This window comes from Acomys minous (assembly GCF_964271855.1).
Source record: "Acomys minous genome assembly, chromosome: 15".
Taxonomy (NCBI): Eukaryota; Metazoa; Chordata; class Mammalia; order Rodentia; family Muridae; genus Acomys; species Acomys minous.
The window spans coordinates 4,916,626-4,938,382 of NC_140497.1; the positions used below are offsets into that span (position 1 = coordinate 4,916,626).

A 21,757-nucleotide genomic window follows, 5' to 3' on the forward strand; every position below is an offset into this window, starting at 1 on the left:
CTCACTAGCAACTCTGACACCATTTTCGGGGATCCAGGGCCCACACAGCAGCTCACTAACATCTCTGACACCATTTTCAGGGATCCAGGGCCCACACAGCCGCTCACTAGCAACTCTGACACCATTTTCAGGGATCCAGGGCCCACACAGCAGCTCACTAACATCTCTGACACCATTTTCAGGGATCCAGGGCCCACACAGCCGCTCACTAGCAACTCTGACACCATTTTCAGGGATCCAGGGCCCACACAGCAGCTCACTAACATCTCTGACACCATTTTCAGGGATCCAGGGCCCACACAGCAGCTCACTAACAACTCTGACACCATTTTCAGGGATCCAGGGCCCACACAGCAGCTCACTAACAACTCTGACACCATTTTCAGGGATCCAGGGCCCACACAGCCGCTCACTAACATCTCTGACACCATTTTCAGGGATCCAGGGCCCACACAGCAGCTCACTAGCATCTCTGACACCATTTTCAGGGATCCAGGGCCCACACAGCAGCTCACTAGCAACTCTGACACCATTTTCAGGGATCCAGGGCCCACACAGCAGCTCACTAGCAACTCTGACACCATTTTCAGGGATCCAGGGCCCACACAGCAGCTCACTAACATCTCTGACACCATTTTCAGGGATCCAGGGCCCACACAGCAGCTCACTAGCATCTCTGACACCATTTTCAGGGATCCAGGGCCCTGCTTCTCATCCCTGTGGGCACCAGGCAAGCCAGTGGCGTGCAGACATGTAGGAAGGCAAATGCTACAGACATAGAATAAATAATAAAGTCAGAGAGGGGGGAGGGAGGGAGAACTATGGGGCTAAAATAGCTAAGAGCACTTACTGCTCTTACAGAAGGCTCAGGTTTGTCTCTCAGCACCCACATCAGGCAAAACGAAAGCTCCTCAGGCCACTGATACCCTCTTCAGGATTCCATGGGTACAGCATATGTGTGGTGTAGCACACACACACATACACACACACATACACACCCAGGTATCTACACATGCACATAAAATGATAAATAACTCATGAATATTTGTGTGCGTATTTGTGTGTGCATATCAGTGTGTGCTGTGTGTGTGTGTGCGTGTGTGTATGCGCGTGTGTGCGTGTGCGTAGAAGAGATGCTTGTTCATTTGTGAGGCATAATTTGAGTACTAGTGTCTTTGCTAAGAGGAATGGAAGTTACTAGAAATGGCCTGAATACAATCTTCACAACTGTCTCCTAATGTTGGTTTTCTCTCATTAAATGTGTTTTTCTTTACTAAACAGAGTTCATGGATTACTATTTGTATGTGTGTGTGGTAAACCTAAATACACTTAAGTCATAGTTTTAAATGAGTCATGAGCCATGTATGATTTGCAATATTATTATTGTTATTGTATTTTATTTGTCTCTATATGTTCACTTTTCATTCAGTTTTACTTTGAGATCACTTTGATGTAACCCATCTCCAGCTAGGCATCTCTGGGCAGATTCCCCACCAGCAGACGCTAGGTCCCTAAGGGATAATCTATTTTACTAGCTTTTTCATTTCTGTAAGATGAAAACCTCTGAAGCTAATTCTAAGTGGAAAAATAAGTGGTATAATCTGATTTTCACACGTTTTATATGCATCAACTGGTTATAGGGTGCTTTCTTCTGTGTGGTTATTCGAATGCTATATTCATTTCTCTGCCATCTGGAGGGATGGAGAATGGAGAAACAGATCTGTTGGGGTGTGTTCCAGCATGCCAGGCACGTAGAGCAGGCCCTGAGAGCCATAGGGAGTCAGGCTGGCCGTGGCCTTGCTCTGTCTCAGAGTGCTTTCAAACAGACTTGGAAGAGATGTTTTCTGCTGACTTTTGCTGGTTTGAGTGGAAGGAAGGAAAGAAGGAAGGAACATCCAGCACAGTCCTAGGTCCCAGGGTGTGGCCACCAGAGTCAGTGGCAATTTTAGGGTCCAACCTGAGAGAGAGTATGTTATCCAGTGCTTAAAAAATACACTAGACACAGGGTGTTCCTGGAGACCTTACTCAAGATCATGCAGACATCACCTCAATGGCCTATAGGATGGGAAACGTGTGTGTCTGTGTGTGGTCTCTCTCTTTGTGGGTGTGTGTGCGTGCGTGTGAACGTGCATGTGTGTGAAAGAAAGGAAGAGACACAGAGAGACAGAGACTGAGAGACTAGAAGAAACAAAAAAAATCACTCATAGAAACCAAATCCTTAAGTGATTTTTAAAATCTTAATGTAGCATTAATATTTTAGAAATTTCACACGTGTATAATGTGTTTGATCATACTCACCCCAATCCCTCCCCCCAATGCCGCCCAGGCCTCACCTCAATCGAACTTCTTGCCCCCTCTTTTCACCCTTAAAGAAAGCAGCCTGCCCCTCCACTAGAGACTGGCTCTCCGCAGTGGAGGGCTCCTGTGCTGGGCTGGGGTGTTGGCTGGCTTGGTCTTGTCAGGTACAGGCAACCTCTGTGTCACTTTTGCTTGCCCTAAGGCTTAGAAGACAACTTGGCTCCAGTCTCCCCAGCATCTGACTCTTAAAATATTCCCTCTCTTCCTCCATGACGGTCCCTAGGCCTGAGGGACCTGGTGTGATCCAGATACCTCGAGTGTGACTGAGCACTCCACAGTCACTTGACACTTTGACCCTTTGGATTTTCTGTGGCAACTGCCGCCCACTGTGCAAAGAAACGTCTCTGATGAGGACCTACGACTGCACTGACCCTGAGTCTTCAGAAACACACTTTCCCATGGTGCTGATTTACCAACCACAGCCAAACTCGTCCCCAGGCGTCCCCAGGCATCGCTCCTCTGTCACCGCCTTCCTTGCGTGACTTTTACAGACAGGCTCACATTTCGTTCTGCATCTGTGAGATACGCGATTTTAAAGGACTTGCCCGTGCTGTGCTGAGAACAGCAAGATGAGCATTTACCATAACATTAAATAAAATCCACTGGATGAAGGATTTATTATTTCATTAATCTAAAATAGTACAGTAGGGAGAAGAAATGAAGGGAGGGGTAAAGATGCTGTTAAAGTTTTAACCACCCTGATATTTTTTTAAAACATGTTTTAAGATGAGGCAGTTGTGTTAGGGGCCTCAGCTCTTATTAGCACAATAAATTAATGGTTTATAACCTTTATTTTATCACTCCAGGAGCACTTCATAAATTGCCTGTAACTGTGAGCCAGAAAATAGCCTATAAAGTGACTTTTTTTCTATTACTCCTCTTTTTCTGGAATTAACTGTTGAAAAAAAGAATCAACGTTAGAGATTTCACTGTCTCTCTGAAGACCGCGTTCTACCTTGACTCATATGTGTTTATATCTCAACCTCCCTTATCATGTGCTGAATGTTAACATACCTGCACACACATGGGATATGTAGACACCAGTGTTCTATTATAAAACATTATGTATTCTTGAATTTTAAACAAAAGGAAATTAGGGGACCCCGTAGGAAGGACCACTACAGATACCTGGGGACTGTCACTAGGCTTACAAAGTATGTTTGATATTACCATTTTCTCACACTCTTCCACTACGAGCTTTGTAACACACAGAGTGTGTTACAGTGGCACAGCCCTACAGATCTAAAGGGTTAAATAGAAACTGCCTGTGCCTATGCCTAATTTGCCCTCTTTACTGATTCAAAGTGTGTATTAAGCGTGTTTATTTCCTGGAGTTTATACACAGCAAAGATGATGGCTTACAGTCCACTAAGGGAGAAAGGTCAAGAGTTAGGCAAATACATCAGAATAGGACCCACAGTGGGAGAGAAGCAAGAACGCATATCACAACAGGACAGTGGAGGTCATGAAAGAGTCTCTATGCTGTTCCCAGGCCGCTGGGCTCTGAGGGGTGACAAGGAGCCAGCAGTGAAATGGGGCAGAGCAGGAGGGCCCAGGGGAGGAAGTCAGCTGACAGTGTGGAGTGGAGGTGGCCACGCAGAACTGGCAGCGATGCATGACAGCAGAAGCCATGACAGCTAGCTGAGAGGGCAGGTGATGTGTGGAGGCAGACCTTCTCAGTCTTTCATTAATCACCCTGGGTTGCTTTTCTACAAGTGTTTCAGAGTATTTGATATATGCCATGAACTACAAGAAAAAAAGAAAGAAAAACTTCATGTTTTTTTTCCCCCTGTGAAATGCTGTAGGAAGAAAGCTAGAGATGTGGTCTGATGTACACTTTCAGTGTGCTTATGTGGGAACAAGACACGAACAAGCAAACTAAGGCTGTCAGCCACAGGCCAGTGAGGGATCAGTGCTCTCAGGCACAGGCCAGTGCGGGATCAGTGCTGTCAGCCACAGCCAGTGCGGGATCAGTGCTGTCAGCCACAGACCAGTGCGGGATCAGTGCTGTCAGCCACAGCCAGTGTGGGATCAGTGCTGTCAGCCACAGGCCAGTGCGGGATCAGGCCAGTGTGGGATCAGTGCTGTCAGCCACAGGCCAGTGCGGGATCAGTGCTATCAGCCACAGGCCAGTGCGGGATCAGGCCAGTGTGGGATCAGGGCTGTCAGCCACAGGCCAGTGAGGGGTCAGTGCTCTCAGGCACAGGCCAGTGCAGGGTCAGTGCTGTCAGCCACAGCCAGTGAGGGATCAGTGCTGTCAGCCACAGCCAGTGAGGGATCAGTGCTGTCAGCCACAGCCAGTGTGGGATCAGTGCTGTCAGCCACAGCCAGTGTGGGATCAGTGCTGTCAGCCACAGCCAGTGTGGGATCAGTGCTGTCAGCCACAGCCAGTATGGGATCAGTGCTGTCAGCCACAGCCAGTATGGGATCAGTGCTGTCAGCCACAGGCCAGTGAGGGATCAGTGCTGTCAGCCACAGCCAGTGAGGGGTCAGTGCTGTCAGCCACAGGCCAGTGAGGGGTCAGGGCTGTCAGCCACAGGCCAGTGAGGGATCAGTGCTGTCAGCCACAGCCAGTGAGGGGTCAGTGCTGTCAGCCACAGCCAGTGAGGGGTCAGTGCTATCAGCCTCAGCCAGTGAGGGATCAGTGCTGTCAGCCACAGCCAGTGAGGGATCAGTGCTATCAGCCACAGCCAGTGCGGGATCAGTGCTATCAGCCACAGGCCAGAGCAGGGTCAGTGCTGGCTGGGAAGAGATGGCAGGTGAGGGCACACAGGAAGCAAAAGGCTGCACTCTACACCCTGCAAAATGCACACGTATAAAGTTACAGGCATAACATGGAGACTTTGAGATCAGAATACCAGTGTAGATAAGGAATACGCTTGGCCTTTTACTAGTGTAAACTGGGTCAAGAGAAAGTGTGAGTGACACCCCCAAAGATGGCAGAGACTAAGAATAGAGGATAACACAAAAGACTCACAGTGAATAAGCTACCTGATAAGCTTTGGGGAGATGAGAAAGCAATATAAGTAGTTTTGAGTTTCTAAAACTGTGGTGAACAATATAAGATCAGATGCCAGGAAGAAGAGCCAAGGATATCCGTATTTTTAGAAGTGAAGCAAGCATCAAAGCACAGTGTGGCAGAACCGTGACAGGCACTGAGAACAGGCTCGCGTGGGCATACACACAGCACAGCAACTCCTGTGTCTCTAGTGGTGTCCCGCTGGGGTGCCGTCCTGCCTCCTCCTGACCACGACTCACACCTTTCTCAGGGGAAGTAGCCACCATCTATGTCATATAGGCCTTTGTCTGGAAGGTTTAAGTGCGCCCCCTGAATGAACATTGGATCCGTCCTCTGCTGTTGGAGAAGGAGGCATGGTTTTGCCGGGCTCTTGATGGCGTGTGTCTCTGGGAGTGAGATAGCTTTATAAGTACTGTTGGCCATACTGGTATGGCTTGCATAAGGAAACAGTATATAGGATGGCACAGCGGCGAATCTGCTAGTGGGCTCAAAAGAGTATTTCAGTTCATCATTGCCTGCTCTGCAGACCGCTCTGTTCTAGATGAGAGTAATCAGTTTTTCTAATGTACGACTACATGTAATTCAAGCCAAAAGCATCGTCTTCAGACACTGCACTCTATGGTGCTCTGTCGGGTGTGTGTGGTTGTGAGTATCTTCTCTGTGACAGAGTGGAACTTCCAGAGCAGTCTATTTAAAACAAAGAGAACTGGCATGTGTGTAAATTTATCCTTTAGCATGTTTAAAAGTACATTCAGACATTCAAAATCAGACTGTACATAAAAACACTTCTGTTTAGCAGATCTTTCAAAGCTACTGTGAAAATGTAACATGTTGAGCTTTTCACAGTATAATTAATAAAATCTATTTATATGTATCATGACAATAATGGCTGTCCTTCAAAGGAGCCAAGCAAAGCATCAAGGAAGAAAAACATGAGATTCAGCCCAGAGAAGGGGGAGTTGAGAACAGCAGGCCCTTGTCTGAGCATCTGAAAACTGTGGGCCATGTTCTACTTGCCCAGCAGGCCCAGACATGACCATGGAAGAGTGGAGGCGCGCATGCGTGTGTGTAGGGTATACAGGCGGAGAACGTGGGCGATGCTATGTAGGACAGTTGGGCAGATTCTACAAGCCAAGTCCCCTTGTGCTATGAGGAAAAGAGAACCAGAAAGGGGTGACATGGTGTCAGCGGACTGTTCCCGGTGTGCCAGGACGTTGTAGGGTTTGGAGAGAGTGAGGCATCGGCACAGTGAAGACTCTTCACGGGCACAGAAAGGGAGTCTGGCCTTTGGAGGCTTCCATTGGGAAGAGCTGACCTGGTAGGCACAGAAACTGCTTTGCATAATAAAAATAGAGCAGTGTTTTGCAGGAGCACAGTGACATTCTCAGATCCGCAGGAAGAAAAACAAACTCAACTGGGGGCCTCTGCAGATAGCAGACCATGAAGAGGAGAGATCACGTGGCTCGTGTCAGCACAGGGGAGCAATATGTTTAAGCCAGGAGCAGGTTGACATTGATAGGGGCCTTCAGAAGACACCAGGACACTTTCTGGAATTTTAACACCCCAGCAGAAGAAGATGACTACTTTTAATGCAAATGTTATTTTTTTATAATGTCATGAAACATGAAGCAGTTACTAAAATAGTGTATAGTTTTAGACGAGGAAGAATTGGAAAATCTAAGGGTTGATTCTGATCAGTAATAATGAAAAAGCAAGTGTTTTGTTTGAAGCTAAGAAACTAATCTCCAATAAGGTATTTTTCATTAAGTTATAATCTATACAAATAGCATAGTCCCATAACCATAGGCATAGAAATAAAGAGAACAAGAGCAGTGAGTCACTCAGTAAGCACTGTGTGTCTAGGCATCCGCCCCTGCTGGTATATAAAGGCTCCTCGCATCACTTTTCTGCTTCAGAGAGTGAGTAGGAAGCTGAAGTGACAGTAAATAGCCTCCTTTTCACAGGAGGAGAACGGGCTCACACTCAGAGACAAATAGTCAAGCTGCAGAGGGCTCTGGAGGCGAATCCCAGGAGCTTTCATGTTGGCCTGCAGCCTACGTGGAGCCAACAAAGTTTCTGCAAGATGAGTAGGTCAAAGGTGGCGCTCCAGAACCTTCAGGACTATTCAGAAAGGTAGCAGTCACGATGATGTCAGGAGCAGGTAGAGAACAGAGACAGAGCCGCGTGGTGGACTTTGGTCGCAGTCATCCCATGCTAGGAAGAAAGGCCCAGCAATGAGGGATGCGTTGTCTTTGATTTTGAGCCACATTAGACACGTTTTATAAAATAAAAGACACAGTTTAAATACATATTAATAGCTAAGATCTATTTTAAATGAATTATTTCTTTTACGTAATTGAGCTTCTCTAACTATTATTTGTTAGAGGGGACCTAAAGAAAAGCTGCAAACAGCACTGCTTACACCCTGTGCTTCTGCCTTCAGGGACCAGTTGCTGATGATACGGCTGCTAGCCCAGAAAAGAAACAGTGTGTGTGGATGGATGAACACTGTGTGGGAGAAATGACGTTTCTGCCTATCTTGGGACTGGGGTACTTCAGGGACATCCGGTCGCATGGCCCTTAACTCACTAAGGTGAGAAAGTAGGCGATGCACTCGATGCCAGAAAAGGAAACGTGGAATTCAGCGCGAGCCTTTAGCAACAGGTCCCCCAGGCCTGGACTCAGCCACCCCAACAACCTGTAGCTCTATGAGTCATTTGTGGTGGAAGCTTTGAGGTAAAGGACCCGCGCAGTGTAGACGTGTGAGGACTCTGGGAATACAGAGTGCCAGGCGGAGCCTGTGGCCAACCCTGGAGGTGGTGGGCAGGATAGGGCCAGGAAGCCTGCGGCAGATGGAAAGCTTCAAGAGTGGCGTGGATTGACAGACGCACAGACTTATGTTGTCAGATTGACGACATAACACGTTGCAGGCGGTCAGCACACCTGTGTCATGGCAGCCTCCAGCTGATCGAGACATAAAGTCTCAGGCCCCGTCCCAACCTGTGGAACCAGACCCACAGCCCAGCACGCTCGTGGGATGAGCAAGCACATGGAACCTTACAGTCGTTTAGTGTACAAAGGACCTGGAGGTTTGGCTCGTGAGTCCAGAAAGCCCAGACAAATCGCCTCCCTGCCACCAGCCCCCAGGACGCCCATCACAGCGTCCATCTCTTCCTCTCCTAGACCATGTGAGTGCACAGGGTCAGCCAGGCCAGGTCTACAGGCCGATCCTGCACGGTCGATGCGTGGCCCCTCTTGTGATCTGTGTACAGTGGCTCCTACCAGTCAGCTCCGACGGCGCATTTCCCCTCATAGCATCATTTCTAAACAATGTTTCCACGTCATCTGTGTCCAGCCAGAACCCTCTGTGCCTCCTTTGACTAACACAGCCATGTTCTTGGTCAGGCAGAGGCACGAGACCCTAGCACTATGCTTCTGCTTACCCACGGGAGAGGCCGTTACTCATATCGAGTGAGTTGATTTAAATTAGTTCACTCAGACAATAGGTTTGTCTTCTTCATGTTCACAGGAACTCGGGAGCAGACAAAAGGTGGAGCCGCTTCCTATCCTGTATGTGAGATTAGCTCCTTTTTCTTTTTTCTTCATTTCATTAAGGCAGAAAAAAAAGTGTGACTCACACGAATTATCCAGGGACAATAGTTATGTACTTTTTCTTTCATAAGATATATCTCAAAAGTACTGCCAGAAACACATAACGCTCCTAAAATTGCCCTCAAGGAACAAGGAGAGACTCACAGGCTTCTTTGTTACCTCTGTGCTCATGCAGCCCCCACGCCACCCACACCCTAGCAGCCACTGCTCCTGTGTTGTCTGCCTCCACAGCCCACACTTCTGAAAAGTCCCCAAGAACTGGAACAATAATTGGAGCTTTGGAAGTCATCAATGACAGTCTTGTTTAGTCCTCTAAAATCTGTCACTTGAAAGAAAAAAAAATCCTAATGTTCTCCCAAGGAGCATCCTGATGGCTTGATTCATAGATGTCCTGCTCTCATGGGGGTCAGAGTGACAGGGTAAGAACACCGTGCCCCGAGGAGTGCGCCAAAGGGCATCTGAGCCCTGTGCGTAGCTAGTTAGAAACAGCCTTGCGGGCCAGAGTGTGACCCAAATGCTCACAGCAGTGAACTGAGCCCTAGGACTGAAATCTGTTGAGTCTTGACTGGAGATTGAACATGGCACCACCTCAGCAGCCGTGTGTAGGACAAAATGGCATTCTGAGCCAGCAGCGTTGACCTGGTCAGTGACATAACCTGCTGCTGGCCATGCAGACACTGGCTTTCCCAAGTCAAGGCATCTGTCCAGGCTTCCCTGACGAGGACTCTTGAGCTCCTATCCTTGTTCATCCCTGGCACCATGGAAAATAGGAGACTAAATCTGAACAGGAAGAACTCTAAAATACCAACAACCTGCTGATTTCATTGTTCTGGTAGGGGAAGAGGCACTTGGTGCAAATGTAGCATCTGCTGAAGGCAGAAGAAGTAAGTAGGAGACGCCAGAGCTGTCATTCTGCTACACAGTTGGGTGGCTGTGAGGACCAAAGGACTGGAGAGTGTCCACTACAAAAGTCATCAACATTTGGGGAAGTAATGCTCACCCTGGATAAGCAGTACACAGTGTGCTTACACCCCCAAACATTGTGTGGCACCCATAGGGAGACCCCTCCACATTTAGAAGCCTTGGTCCCACGCAGTCAGTATAGGCTCACAGGGGCACAGCTGTACCAAACACTGACCAAGAATTCTGGAGGCATGGTTACATTTCTAATCCTCTCTTTGCAAGTGTCCACCCTCCTCCCGACGTCCTCCCTTCCCTCCTCACAGCTGAGTATTGGGGGCCCTGTTGCTCCCTCCTTGTCATCATCTCAACCCAAGGCCGCAGCAAGAACTCTGTGGTCCTGTGTCCTCTCCAGCTTGGCATGCAGACCTTCCCTGGGACCCTGCGATCCTTGTGTCCATCACCCGCCCTCAGCATCACTGAACCTCTAGGGCACTGTAAGGGAACCCACTTCTGCTTCTTTACTCGTTTAGCATTCTTACCCGATGTCAAACTGTTCCCTGAAAATCCTTTGTTGTGAGGCTTCACTTCCTTTTTCTTCAGGATGGAGAGCAGCCGGGCGACCACTTGCTCCCCATCCTACGGCGACACCACTGTGCACCATCTTTAGTCTGCTTGTCTTTCTCATGCTACTCCCTCTGCCACCTGTTCCACCGCCTTCCAGGGTCCATCATCTTAGCTAAATTGCTGAAAGACATCAGGGCCTGATTTAACTTTCCCTGAGGGCTTGTCTGTGGTCCAGAAGGTGTCCCCTATTGCCTTGATGACCCACCTTATACAGAACTGCCATTTGTCACTGGTCTCTTCTCTTCCTGTCTGAATGGCCCTCATTCCCATGCTTCCTGCTTCGTTCTTCAAGAATGTGAGTCTCTGTCCTTCAAGGGATGTAGCATGGTATCTACTAATAACAATGTAGAGTTGGTCACTGGGCCTGAGGATCGGAATGAAGGCATCAAAGCCACACTGGAGCTGGTGTTTAATCTGACAGTGGAAATGAGCACTGGTGTTAGTTACAAAAGGTGGCCGAGGGTCGGCCAACAGACCAGCAGTAGATGGGGATTCTTCCCAAGCCCAGGTGGCCCATGGCTCCACATTGCTTGCTTACCCATTGTGAACTTCCAAACTCATCAGAACAATCTACTGCCCAGGCATTTTAAAAAGTGAACTTCAAGAAATCCAAAATTATTTTATGAAATTCAGACTTAAGTCTTTAATCTTCCAGCACAGCCAAATTGCACACACATACATGCACACATGTGTACACATGTATGCACATGCACACACAGGCACACTCACACACATGTACACATATGTGCATGCACACATAGGCAGGTGCTCACAAGCACACACATGTGCACACCCATACACACTCACATGCACACACATGTGACACACACACACACATGCACACATACTTGAACATCCAAGGTTTTGCTGTCATGCTCTTTGTGGTTGGTCACCTCCATGAAGTTACTCTTCCTCCTCTCTGTCACACAGCTATACCTCCAAGGACCTTTCATGTCATCTTCTCCCATCCCCCAGGATGCCCTCGGGATGGAAAAGAAGGTGGGAATCTCCCTGGACATGTCTCAATCACACAGTTGGATCCTCGTGTTCCTTGTGTGTGAGAGAACATGTGTAACCAGTGTTTGCTCGCTGCCATTGTCCTGTAGTGAGCCGTGAGCTCCCTAAGGATGAGGATCAGCACCTTGCTTCTCCGGCCCGCACACACAGTGATCAGATAGCCACACTGTGGTGTTTGCCTGGCTTCAGGGGATGTCTCCAGCTGCATCCTGCTCAGGACCCCGTGGAGGCAAGGCTGCAGACTGGATCCCCCTCCTGCTCTGTCCTTGCTTGCTGGTTCCTCCATGTGTTCTGCTTCCAGGCACCAGGTCTCTCTGGGATTTCATGCTGCTTCGGTCTTGCGTTGCTTGTGAGGTCCCTGTCACAACTCGGTGTTGGGTGTATTTTGCCTGGGGTTCAGTTTCCCAGCATGAGTTGAGCCCCCCAGATGTGGTGCAGAGAGAAGCAGCTTCTCCTTCCCCATGTGCACCTCACAGATTTGTTCCGCAGAGCTCAGAGGCCATGCTCCTTCTGCCCACTGCCAAAGCGAGTCAGCACTTAGAGGAATAAAGAGACCACAAACTGTGGAACACAGTGTGTGTCTTAGTCAGAATGTCCCTTGCTGCAGCAAAGCACCATGTCCAAAAAGCAAGTTGGGGAGGAAAGGATGTATTTGGCTTACACTTCCACGTCACAGGCCATCACTAAAGGAAGACAGGACAGGAACTCAAGCAGGGCAGGAGCCTGGAGGCAGGAGCTGATGCAGAGGCCATGGAGGGTGCTGCTTACTGACTTGCTCCCCATGGCTTGCTCAGCCTGCTTTCTTATAGCACCCAGGAGCACCAGCCCAGGGATGGCCCCACCCACAATGGGCTGGGCCCTCCCCCATTGATCACTAATTGGGAAAATGCCTTATAGCTGGATCTCATGGAGGCATCTCCTCAACTGAGGCTCCTTCCTCTATGATGACTCCAGCTTGTGTCAAGTTGACACACAAGCAGCCAGTGCAGTGAGGGAAGGAGAATTGCAGTAGGACAGGGGAAGCATGGACACTGATCAGAAACAGCTTCCCTGGGTGACTGCCTCAGACTCCAAACGACTGGGAGAAAACCAAGTAAGGTGCATAGCTGTTCAACCCAAGAGCCGTCAGGAAGGGAGTGGAGAGCTCTCTTCACTGACCCACCCCATCGTCCCAGCTGGCCGGATGCAAGTTCGGGGCCACACTAAAACTGCTGTCCAGTCAGACGGTGGACCTCAGTTAGGACATGCTTCCCTGGGAAGCTGGGATCTACAGATGTGTTTGGAGTTACTTTGTGAAGAGGTACACAGAGTCCTCCAGCATCCTGAAGACAAGTGTCAATTGTGCCCTATAAACCCTTTCAATACCTAATGGTGCAGACATGCATGCCAGCCTCTAGTGCCACTGATGTACAGTATAGACTGAGAGCTGCTGTCACTTTTATGTCCCCTACTCATGCTTGGGAGCATGCATGCTAGTCTTCTTAGGTTAATGGCTGTTGTCTCAAGTGCCAAGCTCATGATCATGGAAGTTACCATGACAACGTTTGGTGGTTACGTGGCAGAGCAGGACTCCAGGCGTCCTCCACACTTCCTGCTAGGACACAGCAGGATCCTCCACAGTTAGCCTTTCCTTCCTCCCCAGATGCCTTGGAGCCCTCGCTTTGTGAGGGACCACCCTCACACAGCCCCAGACTCTGTAGTTTCTTAGACAAGAATTGCAACACACAGTAAAAAAGAAAAAAATCATTTTAAAACCATGTGGCTGTGGCTTGCCATTCTGGATTAAAAACATTTTCTTGTGGCTATTTTTTACCTATGGTGGTACAGGCAGCCGTCATCACCAGTGGCACAGTGGATAAGCTCAGATAGATGCCTCTAGTGCTTGCCATAGAAGCTAATTTGATGTCATGCTGGAATTCCTTTATAAAACAAAATTGCGGAGGCTCATATCCATGCAACTACTGTTGGTAGAAACATCTGTAAAACCGGTGCTCAGAAAGTTCAGTAACCACAGAAACATAAATACTTCGTGCACTGTAAGCCACGCTGCTGTGGGGAGGAAGGGCCGGGCTAAGACAACAGTTGGTGCCATGTCTGTTTGGTCTCAGCCTGTTTGTGGGGTTTGGTTCTTTTGTGCTACACCAGGTTCTTCCTCCCTGCTGTGAGTGGAGGGAACAGGAGGTGGGAGTCACTCCTGAGAGACCAGGGGCCCTGCTGGGGAGGGCTCTTCAGGCCAGTGCTATCTTTACCAACAGAGAAGGCCAACTCCATAGTGCAGCCACCGTGTCAGCGGCACATGCATGTTCTCACACACTGGTGATGATGCACACACAACCCACTAATGTTCTAGAACAAACTGCCTTGTGTTTTGATGAAATAACAAGCTCTATAAAATAAGAGATAAATTCCTTGGTTAATTTTGTTATTTGTAGTTTCCAATTCTATGCTCCAAAAATCTCCAGCCTGACCATTTCCCTGACTTTTGTGTTGCAGATGGGAGTCCGCAAAGTGTTCCTGCAGTACTGGCTTGTGGACCAGCTCAGTGACCTGTGGCTGCAGCTGCAAAGGAAGATTGTAATGTGCCAGAAAGGTGAGTGCACACAGGCACTCAGATGTTCAGGGTGTGAGTTTCCAAACCACTCGGTGTGCCTCTGGGTCAGCGTCACAGGGCGCCTTGAACCCACTTGATGATGCTTGATCAAGGCTCATAGTGCTGACTCTTGCTACTTAGTTCACTCTGTACCAGTCCCTGCATTGGTGCTTGTAGGTCTTGCATGTTTTGTTGGTTATATTCTATATAAAATTATGTAAGTTCTCACCTCAGTCATAATTGGGAGAAGAAATAAACGTCTTAACATTTCTGCATTCTGTACTTTGCAGACTGACAATTGTATTGGTCTCTTTAGGAAGCACAGAGCAGTGAGATTGTAGCTGGAAACTTGCAATGGAAAAACCCACCTGGCACCTGGCTGCAGCCGTGGTGCAAGTCTCACGGGTGCTAGGATCCAACCAGCCAATTGTCCAAATAGCATTTTCTGTAACTCTCCTTAAGGCTTAGAAAACCCTTGATTCTGTTTTCCTGTAGGGAGCAATGATAATATTTGGTGTGATTTATTTTATGGCTCTTGGCATCCATTTCATTATAACTTTGGGAGAGATTTCACTTTGAATTTGTTTTCTATCCAAATCCAAATGACTACTAAAAATGTGCAATTTTTTTTTCAAAACAGCCATTCCTCACATGAAATGGATATAATCAATACATTTTTTTAAATGTGTGTATGTGTGTGAGTGTGTTTGTGTGTCTGTGTCTGTGTGTGTGTCTGTGCATATGTGCATGCATGTGTGCATGCGTGTGTGCATGCATGTATGCATGCGTGTGTATCTTTTGTGCAGACATGGAGAGAACAGAGATCAATACTGAGTAGCTTCCGTTACTGTTCTCCACCTGTTGTTTGAGGCAGGGTCTCTCACTAGCCCTGGAACTCACTCAGTTAGCTAAGATTGCTGAGCAGCAGGACCCAGGCCTCACCTGTTTGCTCTTCTGGTTCCAAGTCTTCTTACCTCCAGTCATGGGTGTGTGCCCCCAAAACCAGCTTTTTCACAGGAACATGTGGTGTCTAAACTCTGGTCTGCATGCTTTTCTTTTCTAGCAGCCACACTGCCCACTGAGCCGTCCCCTTAGCCCTCTTTAAGCAGGTTTTTATGAGTTCAATAGGAGAAATTAGTCCTTTTGTCGAATTTTAGCAGGTCTGAGATGTGTTTGAAATTTTCTCAAACCAGGAAACCTGCTAGACACATGTTATATATGAGCTGCCTCCCATTTTGTCATATTTTTCCTGTGTGGGTCCTGTTTGGCTGTGGCCTTGTGAGAAATCTCCAGTGGGTCCCCTCAGTCTCTAATGATTTAAAAAAAAAAAAAAAAGGCCCTGCCATATGGAGGTTTTTTTTTAACACATTCAGTTTAAATCTTGGCCAAAATTAGGAACTTTGTTCTAAGTCAGCTTTCTTTTTGGCCACTTCAGGCCTGTCCTTGCAGGACAGCCCCCAAGGGAGAGATTATGGTCCTGGTCACCGATCTCAGGTGCCTCTAGGCTGTGCTGGGTCAAGAGGAGAGGGAAGAGGAAGAGGGAAGGGGGAGGAGGAGGAGGAGGAGGAAGAGGAAGAGGAAGAGGAGGAAGAGGAGGAGGGAGGGAGGGGGAGGAGGGGGAGGGAGGGAGGAGAGAACAGCGGTGACTGCAGGGACTGTTGCAGGCATATTGTGGCCCAGCAGTGGTGTTCCTGGCTGGGACAGATTCAAAGTGTTCCTTACACACCCAGAAGCATTTATCTGGTTCCCTGCACTCACTGACAGCCGTTCTATGGCCAGCACCTTGTCACTGACTCACAGACCCTGGTCACCCACTGTCATCCCTTCTCCCAGCAGACATCTCTTCCCTGAAAACTACTCTTCTTTGGAGAAAGAGACAGCCAGACACCCTTATAGGCACCGCGTGTCCTGTTGGCCACAGCTGTGACTTTGGGGCCCTGAAGCCTGCTGTGTCCACCCAATTCCAGCAGCCAAGTAGCAAGTTCCCAGGCTCCTTTTTAGAAGCCTTGGCTAAGGAAGCAGTTTCTAGCCCTCCTCTCTGGCTTATGATAAATGAACCCCTGTGACTTGAGCATCCATGCAGGGGAGATGCCCCGATGCTGATGGGGACTCCTTGGAACCTCACCCTGGAACGCCCCACTCCAGGTGGCATCTGCACCCCTGTCTCACCTGGAGGCTGGTTGTAAATGCGGTTTTAGCACCACCCCACAGTGACTGAATCCAAACTTGGCTCTCAGCCACAGGGAATCTGGGTCAGGAAGAGCACACGGTTCTATGTGTGAACAGTGTCAGGCACCCTGATGCTTCTGGGAAGTGTCCTTAAATATAACTAGAGGAGTCTGTGCCCCCTGTTCCACATGACGCCCACTCGAAATTTCTCCTCTAGTTAGCCTCACAGATGCAGTTGCCTCTGTAACCAAGGAGAAGCAGGGCATGAGCTGGACTCTGCCGCTCACCTTTCTGAAGATAACAATGGAGACCAGCCTTGAAGATGGCATTGAGATAAAAAAAATACATAATTTCATTTTGAATAAATTGAACAATGAACACCAAAAAAAAAAAAAAAAGCACTTTAGAAACCACAGGCTTTCAAATGTGAACATTAGTGACTGGTTTTTATTTCCTCGTCTCCTAGAATTGACATTAAATTCACTTAAAATGTACATAATCTGGAGACATTTCCATTTTTCAGTTACACTTTTTTGTTGTTAGCAAATTTTTGGAGAAAAGAAATTTTCTCCAAACTGTAAATAAAGCAGCCAGTGGCCAAGCAGCCAAAAGGGGCTTTAAAACCGTGGACAAATAAACCTCGCTGCCCATTTCCAGCTGACTTGTGTCTGTGACCCTTTGTTGACAAAGATAGCTTCAGCAACCTGTGTGACTTTATTAAAGACCCTAGGAGGCTGCCAGTAGGAAAGAGTAAGGAGATGGCGTCCTCTGCCTGTGGGACAGCAGGCTCCCTGCATGAGCAAGGGGGCATCCTGGGAGTTTGGCATTTACTTTCTGTGTTAGTCTGCCCCTTATTTCAAGAGCTTGGTCCTCCCGTCTGTTGCCACTGTCGCCTTCGGAAGGCCAGTGACTGTTTGTGTCCAATTGCAAGAAGAAAAGAAGCAGGCAGAACCCTAGATAAGGTCTCCAGTCCCCTTCGGTGTGCCTGCCACATGTCTGGCACTTCTTCATCTTATTCTGCATGTTATGTTCCTGAAAGTCTGACTTACCTTTTATTGTTATATTTTTGCTGTGTATGGGCTACTGCACACAGATACCTTGTAAGGAGCTTGATGCAATTGTATTCCAAAGTAACTTTCCAGTTAGCATTGTCATCTGGAGCTAAAAGGAGGGAGAACATTGTACCTAACTTTACAACATCTCTTAGGCTGCTCACACATGTGGCACCTTCCAGGCATGGGGGAGTCTCACACAGTGATTTCCCCCTGACACTGCCTGTCTTTTTAACCCACAGCTTCCTCTAATCTGAGCCATTTGAAGCCTGAAGGGATGGTTTCCCAGAGGCTGAAAGGCTAATGGCAGAAGTCAGCAGTCTGTGCTTATCCCAGCATCTGCAGGGACTGGCTCTTGGACTGGCTTTGTCCACATCAGGGATGAAGGCCAGGCCCTTTTCTCAGAAGGCAGCCTGCTCCATTTCCACCCCGTGTTAATTGTTAGCAAGTTCTTTCATCTATTGATTGCAATATCCTTCCATGTGACTTCCCCTATTGCTGATCTGTGCCCCCGGAGGGCAACAAATCACATCTAGAGGACTCCAGGCTTGCGGGGTGGGGCTGCCTCACAAGCACAGAGGGATCCAAACCCATGCGCTGCCACTCCTTGCTTGTGCTTACTGGAAATGAGAATAATTCCATTATTATTGTGACCAACACAGAGATATCATTATGGGTAACACCGTTTCCATATTAAACGGCATAACTGAGTATCTGAGACAGCCAAATGTCTTTACATCCTGCTTTCCGACTTCTGCTGATCAATTACTGGCTTTACTGTGTTTCCAGTTAATTGTTCCCCAGATTTTACGTATTTTTCTAGACCAGCACTCTTGAGAAACAGGAAAGGTACATTTCCTATTGTCTCTGTAAGAACCTCTGTAGCTCTCAAGGAAGTACTACCCTCTAGGAATTATATCAAAACCCTAGGAGTATTATGAAAAAGTATTTAAAGAACAACTCCCAGGAGGCCTTGAGTGTTTCTGGAATGGTCAGGAATCGTGAAAGACTCTCAGTGCATCCCAAGATGGTTTTGGGGGGAGCCACACCGAGGTCTTCCTCCTTGATTTGGTCCAGGCCATCTGTGTAAGCTTGTGCTATAATAAGAAAACAAAAGGATGGAGGTGGCTCTTAAGAATTATGTATAACAAACCTCATTCAGAGAAAAGGTACCTGTCATACTATCCTAATTATATTCTCCTTGCTGTGATAAAAAAAAACCCCAACAAAAGTAACTTAAGGGTTTGTTTGGACTCACACACGGTTCCACAGGGATGTAGTCTCTCTTGGTGGGGAAGATTAGACTGTGGGCTGGTTGGTCACACTGTATCCATACCATGAGACAAAGAGTAAACAGGAATTGGTTAGTCACACTGTATCCATACCATGAGGGAGAGAGTGAACAGGAAGTGGTTGGTCACACTGTATTCATACCATGAGGGAGAGAGTGAACAGGAAGAGGTTAGTCACACTGTGTCCATACCAGAAGGGAGAGAGTGAACAGGAAGTGGGGCTGGCCTATAAAGCTTTAATATATAACTTGAAGGATTCACTTCCTCCAAAGATGTTCAGTCTCCTAAATGTTCCTCACCAAGTATTCAAAAATGTGAGGCTGTGGGGCACGTTTCACATTGAAACAGAGCATTTCCCAATTTGAAATTGGGATATTCTAGCAAATTCTTATTCTGTGTTGAGTGTGTGTGTGTGTGTGTGTGTGTGTGTGTGTGTGTGTGTGTGTGTGTGTGTTTCTCCCACTGACCTAGGGTTGTGTTTTTTTATAAAGTTATAAGAGGGTTTCTGGCACGCCGGCACTTACTGCAAAGAATGAGCATCAAGCAGCAAGAGGTCACGTCCATCAAGAGCTTTTTACAGAGCACAGAGGACATGGCACTGAAAACCTATGATGCCCTGGTCATTCAGAACGCTTCTGACATTGCCCGGGAACACGACAGGCTCCGCAAGGAGGTCCATGTTGCCTACCACAGGGCCAGGCAAGACGAAGGAGCCAGGAGGTAAGATGGCTCCACGGAGTCAGAGACTTCCGACAGCTCTCTACGCAAAGCTCGATCGAACAGAGAACAGTCGGGGAGCAGACCTGCATGCTATTTAGTCCAGACACCCCAGCAATCTCGGGGTGGCTTCTCCTGCGAAGCCCCTTCATGAACAACAATCTCCACGTGTAAGTTTAGCCATATAAAATACCATTGCTTTACTAGCCATCTTGCTGTCACTTAAGCCTCACTCTGAGCCATGAGCAAAATCAGTGAGCAAGACATTTAACCTGCGTCTGCAGGGGCAAGGCATGGAAAGCTGGCTGATAGAAATTTCTGGGAATCTGTCCAAAGAATTCAGACACCACTTTGAAAAGACAAAAGTGGTGAATAAACCAAAACACCTTTATATGAGGCATGCTCCTAGGGAAGGCCGGAACCAGGCTTCTTACACTGACTAGGGAGCTGTCAGTTTTTCCTAAAGACCTTGGAAACCTCTCATGTCTCTCCGAAAATGATTCTCCTTTGCCATCACTGCCTGTGTCAAATGATTTTCTTGTTTTTGTTGTTTCTGTTGCTGCTGTGGAAATGGTTATGTGTCTTTACTAATTAGCTCTCAATATCTTAGTGATTAAATACTGGGGGAAAATCTTTTGTACAGAAAACTGAAACTAAACATTACAGGGGGAACAGATTATTCTCTGAGTGGCCCACTCTCATCCTCAGTGACTTCATTTTCTACATGGGCAGCCAGCTCGCGTGCTGCTGGTCTCCAGCCATGTTGATGCTCCGATGCAGACAGATATAATTATGAAACAAATGAGAAGAAGCTCCTTGTGAAATGAACTCACAAGTGTCTCACATGAATGGCCCCTCACATATGAAGGCAAACAGGGAATTTAAAGCAAGACAGCTAGTCATTTTCAGTGGCTTCTCAAGTCATACTTATTATTTTCCCTACTGGAGCTAAGCAGTCATCTCCAATTTCTCAATTTGGTTATGCGTTTTATTTGCCTGATATAAAATTAAGTGAAGAAACATTTGTCTGCTATTTGTTGATACCAGCAGTTCGCTTGGCACCAGGCAACTGTGCCGAGTCACAGGAAGAATAATAATAATTCCATATATAATTAGTAACTGCTGGTGAAATTAGATGGAGAGAGAGAGAGAGAGAGAGAGAGAGAGAGAGAGAGAGAGAGAGAGAGAATGACAAACTGTAACTTTCCTTGTTTGGTGTCAAGCACACTCTTCCTGCGAGGGGAGGGGGCAAGATGGTGATAAACTCCCCACACTGGCTGTAACACTAACTCTTCATTAAGATGGGTTCCCCAGAAATTATCATTCAGATTGAAGCTGTGCCGTTTTCATTTGCTTAAGAATCAGACTGTGAAAAATTCATTCTGGGGATGGCTGATGGGAAGCCCTTCAGGTAGTTGGCGCATTGCTGGGAGAATACTGAAAAGCAGACAGGATGGGACGGGACGTTCCCAGTGCTCCATCAGGGCCAGACAGGCCTGGGCAGTACCCCCCCCCCTGGGAGGGGGGAGCAAGCTGCCCAGAACTGCATGCAGATCTTCTAGCAAGGCCAGCCAGGAAGGCTCTGCCAGGGAACTCTCTCCGTGTCAGGGGAACGGGCTCAGCACTGTCACCTGAGTGACACACCTGGGCCTCTGTGCTCTGTCCATATTTATGTCTTGTTTTCCCCCAAGAGCTGAAGACCAAGGAGGGTCCCGGCATGTCCTCTCCAGTGTGCCAGTCCCCATGGCAGTGGACAGCCTAGCCCAGGCTCTTGCTGGACCATCCATCCGATCACCATCACTGCACTCCGTGTTCAGCATGGATGACAGCACTGGCCTCCCATCACCACGGAAACAGCCTCCACCAAAGCCAAAGCGGGACCCCAACACCCGGCTGAGCGCCTCATATGAGGCTGTGAGCGCCTGCCTTTCAGCCGCCAAGGATGCAGCTAGTGAAGGTTAGCCAAAGGGGGGGGGGGGGGAGGGTGGACAAGTGAATGCTGTTCTCAAGGCTCACTCATGTTCAGGGTTCCGGTCTGTGAGTGCCCGTTGGCACCGTCATGGCCCTAATATATCTTTAATAGAAATAAATCCAATTGTTGGCTTGCCAGCAGCTTTTTAGTCATTAAATATAAATAATATTCAAATCCTTAAGCCTCTTAGGGGAAAGCTACTTACGTGTCATTTCCTTCACTCTGGGTCCCACCCCTGCATTGAATTAGCAGCCTCAAGGCCAAAGCAGCTCTGACAGTTGGTTGCTGCTCCATATAAAATTTTCCGCTGATTAAAAGGTACAGATACTCACCAGGCTTCCCTGGTCATGCTCTAAAGTTTCAGCCACCTTGTTAATACTGTGAGTGGGAAGACGGGTTGAGAGGGCAACTGCCACAAAACTCAGTCAGTGC

The 21,757-nt window shown here is 47.9% G+C and overlaps 1 protein-coding gene across 5 annotated transcripts in view; it reads left to right on the forward strand.

Moving 5' to 3' along the window:
* The window catches only part of MYO16 (myosin XVI), a 464,729-nt gene that overhangs the window by 371,937 nt on the left and 71,035 nt on the right, over positions 1–21,757 (forward strand). For all 5 annotated transcript variants that reach the window (XM_084759479.1, XM_084759478.1, XM_084759475.1 and 2 more), the window contains exons 29-31: positions 14,027–14,123; positions 19,128–19,356; positions 21,045–21,310. In XM_084759479.1, coding sequence (XP_084615605.1) covers positions 14,027–14,123; positions 19,128–19,356; positions 21,045–21,310 — 592 coding nt within the window. The remainder of the gene's footprint in view (positions 1–14,026; positions 14,124–19,127; positions 19,357–21,044; positions 21,311–21,757) is intronic.